Here is a 12,184-nt window from a genome sequence, read left to right on the forward strand (position 1 = left end):
TGGTTTCCATGAAAGGTTAGTAGTGAACCAAGAAGACATAAAGAAGACATAAAGAAGAGGACTCAGTGAGAGGATTGTTATTCATTAATATAGGAATATTGACAGTATTGCAATAGCTATTTGCAGTAAACAACTGAGTTTTGTTGGAGTTAAAATTCACAAGCCATCGCAAGCCTCGATCTATTACAGAAGTGAGATCAGATTCAAGACCAGCTGCCTGTCCTAAGCGATCTAAATTCTTCTGTCTTGAGATAAAGTCTAAGACTTTTTGTCAAGACAGGAGTATAATAATATATTTTATATAGTATAATAGTACATTTTATTCAATCATTGTTACATGGTGCTTGTTTGAATTTTGTAAACTTGTAACTAAAATTTAATAACAGTTTTCTTATGACAAGGCTTTTATCTTCTAGTTTTCTATTCAATATTCAAATTTCTAATATCTTGACCACTTATTTTCGGGAATAATAAAATCTATAAAAATATAAAGGTTGAAACCTTTATGTTAATACATTACTTATATTTAATTAATTTGATGTAATCTTATACACCTAAACAAAAAAATCTATATTTAAGTGTATTTAATTATGTTTAATATAGATACTTGCATATAAGCATATGTTTATTAATAGGTGCATATGCATAAACATGTTTACATTTATCCATATGTTCATCAAACAGGTTATACATGTGAAAAAAAAAAGAAGCTGTAAAGTAGTGTAAAAAGCAGTAAATGCACTAAATGCACACGCATATGGTATAAAAGTTGGTGAATATTTAAGCCTTGTATTGTTAGTAATCAGGTTAAAATTTATAACAGACCAATTGTACTTCAGGTCATTAATAATGAATTCATTTATGACCCCAAATAGCAGCATGCAGACATCCTTTTCCATAGAAACTCTAATTGTGATATGTATATATGGGTTGTTCTTAGTTTAGCTAATTTATTCAAATTAGATGAATATATTTCTTTAATATTTATAGATAACACATTGACTTCTTGCACAGCCAGATGGTTACTTAAAAGGGTCCCTGGTTAAAATTTATCAAAATGTAGTGAAGCTTATTTGTAGAATTATTTCTATAAAGAACCAACAGTGATCTCATTGAAATACTTTAGTTTTTTTGCTTTGAGTCATAAATATTTTTTGAGTATTATTACAACATATTTAGTTAAGTAAACACACAAGTAATTAATTGTGTAATAATTTACACACACATGCAATTACGTAATAATTTACATGCATATAATTATGTAATAATTTACATACACGCAATTATGTAATAATTTACATACATTTAATTATGTAGGTGTAAAAGTAACCAGGTGATAAATAAAATGTGAAAAAAGAATTTCTAGAAAGTTTAGATATTAAAAATTAAAAATTTTAATTGAGATCAATTTTAAAATTGATAATGAATATTTTTATATTTAAAATCTAATGAAAATAAACTTACCAAAATATAATTCAGGAACCAGTTTATAAACTATTTCTTGTAATACCGGATCTGACCTATTCAAACATTATATACTGTTATTGCTTTTTAAAAACTTGAATATCTTGTTTTTATAAACAAAATTTTTATTGCATAAACAATGTCAGTATATAACTTATAAGATATAACATATAAAATTTATATAAAATTGTACTTTTTTGTACTAATTTGTTTTGTATGAAAAATCGATTTTTAATAAAAATTAAAGCATTTAATTATCCAGCCATATATTTTATAAGTGTTTTAAATATGACTTATGAATTATTTTGAAAGTAATTATTTAAGTCACACAATCCTGCAAAAAAAATGTGTTAAGTTTACAAAAGATTTGTCAATTTTTCAGTTCTTTATATTTTATTGTTTTATGTTTAAAACAATAAAATTAACTTAGTTATAAAGTTTTTATAACAAAGTTTAATATTTTCTAAGTTTCTCCAAGTTTATTGTGCTAAATGTTTCCTAAGTTTGTTTAATTTATTTGTGATTTTTTTAATGTAAAAGCTTTTAGATTAATTTATAAAATTTTGAAAATTTTATCATTAAATAACAAAAAATAGTTAGTAAAAATTTTCAGTTTAAAAATTTAAAAAATTTCAAATAATTCTGATTTTTACAAAATTAAATTAAAAAAAACAGATTGCGTTTACAACAGAGCTATAGAAATTAAAAATTAAAAAAATTTTTAATTCCTATAGCTTTCTCTTCTTTTTATTGTACCAACATTTTAATCATAAAAAGTGATGGTGGGAAAATCTGAACCCATTTGCTTATTGTCCCAAAAATTATTAATTGCTAACTATTTATTCCTCTAATTTATTTAAAACCATGTTCAATTAATGAACAAAGGTCTAAAAGTTTCCTTTTAGTTCCGTGTTGACATCATCTCACAGTGGTTACTTCATCTATTTCAGTAACAAAACTTAAGATATTCCACTAAACAGCTGGCCATTTTAGAAGATGCTAGCTCTCAATTTTTTCCAAGAAATTGCAAATATCCACAAAGAAAGTGATGCAGCACCAGTCTGTCCGAGAGTAACAAGATGGACAGCCCAGAAAAGAACTCTCTCAGTCAACTCTTAGGTGCTCTCTTAGTCAGTTTGAAATATGTGAACTTGAACATGATTTGTTTGCTACCCTTGTCTCAAAAGAGTTTTTGGCCACATTACTCTTTCTTTTCAAAAAAAATATGAAAGAAAAAAAATTATTTTTAAAGAAATTTTTATTTTTGAGTTATTTCTTTTCAAAGCACCCACAAAATATTTGAAGGCACTGTCTAAAAATCCTTCTTTTATACATTTTGGAGGCAATACAGAAAATAACTTTAAGTGTTACTTTAAGTTGCTTAAGCAAGACTTCAGAAGTTTCAATCTTGAAAAAAGGCAATAACTTTAAACAGTTTAGGTACATTTCTTCAGTTACATTATTGAATGCAATTGCTCCACAACTTTGTGTGTTATTGCTGCATCTCATAAGTAGAATTTTAATTTCTTTTCAATTTTATAATTTTCAATTCAATACTTTCTCTGTAGCTCTTGTTTTTTTTGAAACATAATTGAATTACATCGACACAATATGACAAAATATAACTAACAGGTTTAGAACAAACTGCTACATTTCCCAGTGAGACAAACCTTTGCAAACAAAGTGTCTTTATACGGGAAGTCTAGGAAGAAAGCACATATAAAAATTAGTATCTGCTTTTAAAAGTTGAAACCAAAGTTTATTACTTTTTGATCCATAGAAGTTACCTGAAGCAGATGAGAAGATTGATTTGTACAGTGTAATAATAAAACTCATGTTCTTGTGGAGTATAATTATACAGATAAAGAAGGTGTGTTCAAATGAGAAAGATCTTTTCAGATAACTGATATTCTTATGGATGTTACAATGGTAGAAAGGTGCGGATGTAAGTCAATCATAAATTTTATACAAGAGTGCAGCAATAACACACCAGCAAAATAGTAATACTACTTAGTGCTGGTTGCGTAAATGTCTTTTTCCTAAATTGAAACTTCTGAAGACTTGCTCGCACAACTAACTTAAAACAACTCCTAAAACTTTTCTCCATATCAGCTCTGAAACAAATAAAAGAAGGACTTTAAGACAGCCCATTTAAATATTTTTTTGATGCTTCCTAAAGAAATAAACAGAAAATAAATATTTTTAGTTATTTATTTAAAAATAAGTTTTCTTACTTTCATATTTTTTAAATTTATTTAAATAATAATAATAAAATAATAATGAAAACAATATTAAAATTTTTTGTAATAACTGTTTTTGAAATTTTTTAAAGATTTCTATATAAATGTAGAAATCTTTAAAAAATGTCAAAAACAGATAAATAGATTAAAAACCATAAAAATTTTGTTAGATAAGTTTGTTCTTCCGACTAAAATTGTTTAGATATCTGGTCAAAGGAGCATAAAATAAAACTTATATTCAAACCTTGTATATTCAAGTGGCTTTGTTTTATGAATTTCTGTTGTACATTTTGGACAGTTATAAGATGACTCCAAGTACTTCAAGAGACAGCTTCTACAAACTGAGAAATAACACACACACATATATATATATAAAAAAACACACACAAATATATACAAACAAAAATAAGTGTGTGTAGGTAAGTTGGGTGGGTGTAAGGGGGTGTTGATATATATATATATATATATATATATATATATATATATATATATATATATATATATATATATATATATATATATATATATATATATATATGTTATATATATACATATATATATAAATATTATATATATATATATAATATATTATATATACATACATATATATATATACATATATATATATATATATATATATATATATATATATATATATATATATATATATATATATAATATATAATATATATATATATATATATAATATATAACATACACACACACACACACACACACGCGCACGCACACACACACACAGGCCAGAGTACAATGCATGATTTCCACACAGGCACAAAGGCTTTAAATTTTATCAAACATGTACTTTTTTTTGATGAAAATATGAGATAAAAAGATATAAGTGTTTATAAGAGAGATTTAAAATAGTATAAATAAATATAATAGCTTCAGTGAAAAAACTTGTATGTTGTTCTTCGTATTCTAAAACACACACTCAAACATTGGATACTTGAAATGTTTCACATTCTTTAATGCAATTATGTGAGACCTCATTTTGAGTATTGCTCAGCAGCATGAAGATCCTTTTTATTGGAAAATATGAATGCTCTTGAAGCTGTTGAAAGTCAAGCCACAAAATTTGTCCTATCTTTTCAAATCATGAAAGCCACTTGGACACATAAAATTCTTGTGTAGCATAAAAGTATTTTCATGTAACCGTGTGGCAGCCAATTGGAGTGCACTACCTTATTATCTCATTAACATCAATAAAAAAAAACCAGAAACTGTGAACGCTGACAACTTGAAAAAAGTTTGACAGACTTTTTCATTAATCCCGACAAAGACTGTTTGATTGCTGCAATTCAATAGTACTTGCTTCTATATGGGAACCTGAGCAAAACTCAGAAAAAATGTCTAAAAAGCTCTCAACAGTTACAACTGATGTTTTAAAATCTTATTGCTTTGCGTTGGAAACTAAACTAACTGAAAATGGAAAAAGTGAGTTTTTCTTGCAAGAAAATAAGTTTTTAATTAACTTTTACTTCTCATTTTACTAATATTTTGGATGGAAATGCTTTAAAATATTTGCATGTAAAACGATTTGAATGAAACCTATGTAAATGTATATATAGCATTCAGATCTCTTCACTAATAATTTTTTAATTTAAAATTAATATATATTTAATTTAAAATTAATATATTAATAATATATTAATATATAAAATAAAAATTCAGCTACTTGTTTTTTGTTTGTTTAAAATTAATAATGGACAATTTTAGAATAACAAACTTAATATTTATAACATTTAGCGAAAAGATTATTTTCTTTAATAAGCCTTTGAAAAAACTTAAGAACTTTATAAAATAATGAACACCTTTTATTGTTGAAACTTTGATGTAATTATCTTTGAAATGTTAATGTAAGCCTTATTGTTATATTTTATGTGGAAAAGTTTATTTACATTTTTTATTTTGTGTGCAGCAATTGAACTTCAAGTTTTAAAATGTCAAAAAGAAAATGCAAAAGTGTTATTTTGAATAATCTCCAGTCCACTTACAACAAACTGCCTATTTCTGAAAATTTGACTTCTTATCAGCTATGTTGAAAAGGACATGTTATTTATTTGTATATTCAAAATGGATTTTCAACTACTAAAACAGCAAAAAATATTTTTGAAAGATTTGGTCTTTCTTCAAGTAAAAATCAAATTAGGCATTTAATATGTTACAGTATCAATAAATATAAAAAAACAATATCAAGAGATATAAAAAAGTTTCAAAAAATTTGCTTAGAAGTATTTTTTGCATCAATTTCTTTAACTATTTTACCTGACATTGCAGCTGTTACAGTGCCTACTACAGTCTATAACGCATCATTTACATCCAGTTCTTTGCATTGTTTAACCCCCATTGAACCAAATAGCTCAGCTGAATCATGTGCTAATTCCTTTTCAAATTCTGAAACTTCACCTCTTGATTCATAACTACTGTTCACCAAGTTGAAAGAAAACTAACTGACTCCAAGAAAAAGTCCTTAAACAGAGGTTATCTATATTGGGAAATGAAGTCGCCACAAAAAGCCTCTAACATAAAGAGGATTTGAAAATTTTGAGAGAAAAAATTTGATCCAAACCATATAGGTTTAAACAACTTAATCAGACTATTGCTTGAAAAGAAAAAACAATTCGTCAACTGCGTGAGAAGTTAAACAAAAATTGTTCTAACTTAAAGTTAAAGCAACTTCAAAATATTAATCTTTATTCGAAAAAGCAACTAGCGTCAGCCCAGAACCGGTTGTCTTCTCTAACAGCAATATTACAAAAGCAACTTGTTGACAAAAATGCAGAGATTCAAGTCCTGCAGAATGATATGTTGATATTACAGGAGAAATTGGAATCTATGCAGCAAATAGAACAAAACTCAAAACATTCCAAAATTTACTCATCAAGTATTAAGGCTCTAATATATGACATGGTTATGTGTCATGTTCCTTCTCACAGTGTGCCACTGCTACTCCATAAAATTGGAGAACACACAGGATATCGTTTCAGTGATATTTCACACCGCACAACTGTGGAGCAGATGATGCGTGAACTAGGTGTTATTTCAGACCTACAGACTGCTGAGATAGCATTGTTAACAAAAGATCTTACTCTGGGTTTTGATGCCACAACTCTGGAGGGTGTTCATGTAAATGCAGTACACTTTACAACTCAGACAATAAGTATGGTTGTGGCAATTGACCAACTTGCTGGAGGTACAGCTAATGACTATCAGAGTCACGTTACACAGTCCATAGATCATCTTGCAAAGTTATAGTGACTTCTACCAGCAAAAATAATTGGAAGTACAAAGTACTATTATTAAAAATATAAGTAACACCATGAGCGACAGAGCTGCCACAAACCATGTAACAGTAACTAAGTTAAACAATTTGTGGAAAAAATTGTTAAATGTACTTAACTGTCATTTTCACCCATTAGACACAATGACCAGTGCTTGTAAGTCATCACTTAAAGCATTGGAAACCTCACAAGGGAATCTTTTTGGTAAAGACTGTGTTGCTGCTAACATTGTTGTTCAGCTTAACAAACTCTGTTACATGGATGGTAATACTATATATATATATATATATATATACACACACACACACACACACACACACACACACACACACACACACACACACACACACACACACACACACACACACACACATCATAAGCAGTCTTTATCATATTTACTTTATTGCAGTGTAATTTTGTTAGTGCAGTTATTTTAAGTTTATATGTTTTTGTATACAAGATTTAAAAAAGGGAAATGCTTCAAATTTGCAAAAGACTTCTATACAGGGTATATATGTATATAATTTGCGTTTTCTTTTTTAAAGGTGACCCGAAGGGTTTTGTTATATTTTTGGATAACAACAAGCTTCCCAGAGGACTACTACCACGCTACAGGGGAAATCGACTACACATCCTTTTTCACACATGTGCAGTCTTAATTCATTACTAAGCTCTGTTGAGAACTTTCCTGCATTCTGGTATGGTTTCATGTGGAGGACTAAGAAATAGCTTGCTCCTAGACACTGGTAAATTGTTTATTTATACTTTATATATTGAAATCAAGATAATGGCTTTTAATCTTTGATATGGGTTGTTTTTTTTATCACATTTGTATATTCATTTTCAGGTATAGGCGAGCAGTGTGCAATAGGTTTAATGGGAAAATTATTGACTGGTCCTTGAATGATCGATTTCTATGTTACATAAAGTCAGGGATTGGACTATTTTTCTGGTGTTGAAGTGGTTAAAGATGTTTGCAACATTCTTGTTGAGAGTCAGAAAAATGCTCTTTCTTTATTAAACCGAACAACAGACTTTTTTGATGGTTGTATTAATCATCCGGTATTTGATTCTATTGTTAACTTTTCACCAAGGACTGATGAAATGAGAGACCCATTAGCCTGCTGTTGTTAGTGTCATTGACCAGCAATACCAGCAACTGTTAAACTTGAATACAATTGATAAATTTAAATCCCAAACATTATTAGCATGACGTCACAACATTGACTCAGAAGAACTTATGGTTATGTTTAGTGCCGCAAAGCAAAAAGCTCCAAATGCTACACTTTGTTTCTTATTAGCAAAACTGCACACATGCAAAAATAAAACCACTGATTTCCTCTATGAAAAACCTATAGATATTCGAAACAAGTTGAAATTATCTCCATTGCAAGAAAAAAGCGATTTGCAAACATACAAAAAGATGAGGAATTGAAGATAAAGCTGATTAAACGAATAGCTGCCAAGCTTCAAAAAAAGGAGGAAAAAGAAATAAAAATTTTGAAAAGATTATAAAAAATTGTGTACCTCAGCAAATAAAACTAATTTTTCCTGATCTAGAAAATAATGAGGCTGCAGATATTGAAGACATTCTTTTTGGTTATGTTATTGGACAAAATATCTGCCACATGTGGTTTGATTCTGTCACTAACGCTCAGGAAATCTACTACAGCCAATTTTTTTAGATTTAAAAAAAAGAATATTGGTGTATATATCATTTCTTACTGGAAACCAAATGAGTGTGAAGACGAGGATGCTGTTGAGTATGATATGAATAAATATCAACTGTTTGCAGATATTATATGTGGTGATTTGGTGTTATCATGAATAAATTGTGACATGGTTGTGATGTATGTGAGTTATTAAATCATAAGGTATATTAATGCTGATAATATATTTATACAATTTTGTTATTAGACATTGTTTAGAGTATAAAGCCTTTTACTCTAAATGTTATAGACGCTTTGAGTTAACATATGTTTTAAATTTAAGTAAGTCAGTTAAATGAAAATCATCTGCAATTATGCATTACTCAAATAAATAGAATAATGTAAATGATAATATGATTGAATACTAAGTATATTATGTAAGTATATTTTGTAGTATATTAATTCAAGTAAAATGCTTTTGTTATATTGAATGTGAATTAGAGAAGTTAAAAGTTAGTTTAGTTGTATAATTGTAGGTATAATTATAGTTCACATGATTGAACTATAATTATACCTACAATTTTTCTGTTATCATTTTCATATACATACTAGATTCATTTTATTTATCATTGCAAAGCTTTGATTCAGAAGAGATAGACCTTTAACACGATGATACAAGATCAATGCTTTAATGAGATGATACGCATTTTTGGAGTTCTTTCTATTAGGCAGTAATACTCTTCAAAAAAAAACCCCGACTATTTTCATAGCCATAATTTTCTTAAGAATATTATTAGGCAAATAAATGATTGATTGCATAATCAAAATATTAGGTTTATTTGGGGTAATAAGTAGTTAAATTAAGCAGTTGTGGTGTAGTGGTTAGAGCTCTGGCTTCAGAACTGGAGGTCCATGGTAGGAAGCCAGCTCTGGCCATATATGCATGGTTGATAAGAAATTAGGCATGAAATTTCTGGGTAAATGCTATTCTGTAATAAGACCCTTACTATACAAAAAAAAAAGCTTAAAAGTAGTTTTGTGACACGTCAAGCATAAATGCCCCCACCTAATATATATACCACTGACGCTTTTAATACATCACACTTTTGTTGCTCTCTCTAAGAATCAGGACTAATGTTCTCTCTAAGAATCAAGACTATAGTTCTTTCTATGAATATTGTTCTTTATAAGACTTATTTTTATGCTGGTTTAAAAGCATTTACATTTTGTAAGCATTTAACCGAAAATATGAGTTTTTGTCTAAATACTTAAAAAACCAAAGGGGGCAGGCAGGTAAATCTTCCCCCAGTTGCCCTTTATAAAATTTTGATATGTCTTCATTGTATCTCTAAAAACTTTTATTTGGTACCAATTTGTGTGTATTTAGATAAAAAATAACAATAGGACAGTTTATCCTGCAAAAAATTCTAAAATCGGTCACAGTTTTCTTAAGTAATCCTTGTACTTAAATTTTGACACTTAAATCCTCATAAATTTTTATTGAATCATCCAATTTTGATAAAATTTCACCATTGTAATACTAATTAGAAGCTCTTTCTAAAGATATATAACATTTTAGTATGTAAACATTTTGAAATTTTTACACACATATCTATATATAATACATAGTATTGTAAGACTACTTTTTCAATTGTATTCATAGTATTGTAAGACTACTTTTTTATTTCTTCAATAAAAAAAACTTAAGATTGGAAGGGGAGGCATACACCCCTCACCCTAAGTCAATTTATACACTACTATTTACTAGGTTGTAAAGTATTAAAAGCTGATTTTTATTTTCTACTAGACGTAATCATTTTAGTAAAGATGAACTATTTAAAAGAATAAATATTTGATAGGGAGTGTGTATTTGATAACCATCGCCATCACCTCGACCCCAAACTCTCAAAACAGATACACCTCAATAATTAAAAATAAAATATATTAGTTATATGTTTAAAAAAAAAATAATAAGATTAAAATTAATTTTTATTACTACCATTTTTTATAAAGTTTTTTTAATATAAAGTACTAACAAGAATGTGAGCATTCCACAAGAGTAGTAGCATCTATCAAGTACCCACTACATAACATACAAGTCAAATAAGGATTAAGCTCCTGCAATTTTAATAGCCGTTGCATGATTGCTCCACATAATACAATAAAACATCAGAGAAAAATCAATCTATTCAACTTCCAGTTTTACATAATCTACCTTTTCTAAAATATAAAAACAACTTGTTTAAATGTCGTATTTTTGGTTAGTTTCACTTAGACTTTGTTTTCCATTATATTGTTGCAATTCAGTCCGAAGATTCTTCATAGTGTTTACCGTAATAAAAAATAAAAACAGTAACTATCCAAAACTCGTTTTATATTTTATCATTTGTTTCAATATGTGAAAAAAAAATTTACAAAAAGTTTCTTAACAAAAATTTTGCTTAAATAGGGTATAACTATAAAATATATTTGAAATTTTGACAATAACATTGAAAAAATAAAAGCAAAAACTTCTTGTTTTAAATAATATACAATATAAACAGAAAGGGACTCAAAGAAGGCATGGTTGATAAGACTATTACATCAACCTTTTCATTGAGTCCCTTCGACGACCTTTTATTAAAAATTCCTGTTAATATAACACCTGTTGTTTTTTGATAAAACAGGATTTAAAAAATATATACATATATATTTTAACACTTATAAAAATACTTATAAATGTGTTTCCGTAATACACTTTGGTTTTTAATTAAGAAATTATTACTGCAGAATAAAATAATAAAAAATAAAGAGAAAAAAGAGAAGAAAAATAAGACCAGGAAAGATTGTAGTAATGAGTCATTATAGAAAAGCCTTGAGTCACTATAGAAAAATTTGACTTATGAGAATTTTTCGAATCTGAATAATAGTCTCAGTATTTGACTGAAGGTTATACTTTTGAGAAAATTTAAACGAAAAAATATCGGAAAAAAAGGTTTGTAGTAAGTTATTTTTGTACTTATTCATAAATATTAGGATCTGTAAAAAATTTAATTTAACTATATCTAAGACCTTCATTATTTTCATAACATGGGTAGCATTATCTAATTTATTTAAACAACTTATTGCTTAACATGAATTGTAATGCAAGCCTTGGTTTTTTTAATTTTGTTTTGTGAGTGCCTGCCCATACAATATTAGCGTATAAAAGATGACTATGAACAAGGCTAAAGTACAGCATTTTTCATGATTTAATATCTAGTGCAGAGGACATTTTTGTTTCTATTAGACCTGTATGGTATTCCCATGTTAAATGTTTATCAAGTAAAATTTCTAAAAATTTAGATAATTTTCTCTCAAATTCTAAAACAATTTTGGTATTTTTAATGGAAGGTTAACCACTTGTCTTGTTTTATGAAACAAAGTAAAATTAAAAACTATGCAATCTGATTAAAATCTATGCAACCAACAAACAACTTTTTAAAAACATTTTTTTTTTAATAAAAAGAAATTTTTGAAAACGTTTAATAATTTTGTGGTTAAAATGATT

General features: G+C 27.5%; 1 protein-coding gene across 1 annotated transcript in view; it reads right to left on the reverse strand.

Moving 5' to 3' along the window:
- The window catches only part of LOC101241434 (polycomb complex protein BMI-1), a 37,175-nt gene extending 26,182 nt beyond the window's left edge, over window positions 1–10,993 (reverse strand). Inside the window, exons 1-3 of the mRNA XM_065810469.1 lie at window positions 10,692–10,993; window positions 3,949–4,045; window positions 1,465–1,520 (exon numbers count right to left, since the gene is read on the reverse strand). Coding sequence (XP_065666541.1) covers window positions 1,465–1,520; window positions 3,949–4,045; window positions 10,692–10,797 — 259 coding nt within the window. The 5' untranslated portion in view covers window positions 10,798–10,993. The remainder of the gene's footprint in view (window positions 1–1,464; window positions 1,521–3,948; window positions 4,046–10,691) is intronic.
- Window positions 10,994–12,184: the final 1,191 nt, after the last annotated feature.

Source organism: Hydra vulgaris, chromosome 11 (genome assembly GCF_038396675.1).
Source record: "Hydra vulgaris chromosome 11, alternate assembly HydraT2T_AEP".
Taxonomy (NCBI): Eukaryota; Metazoa; Cnidaria; class Hydrozoa; order Anthoathecata; family Hydridae; genus Hydra; species Hydra vulgaris.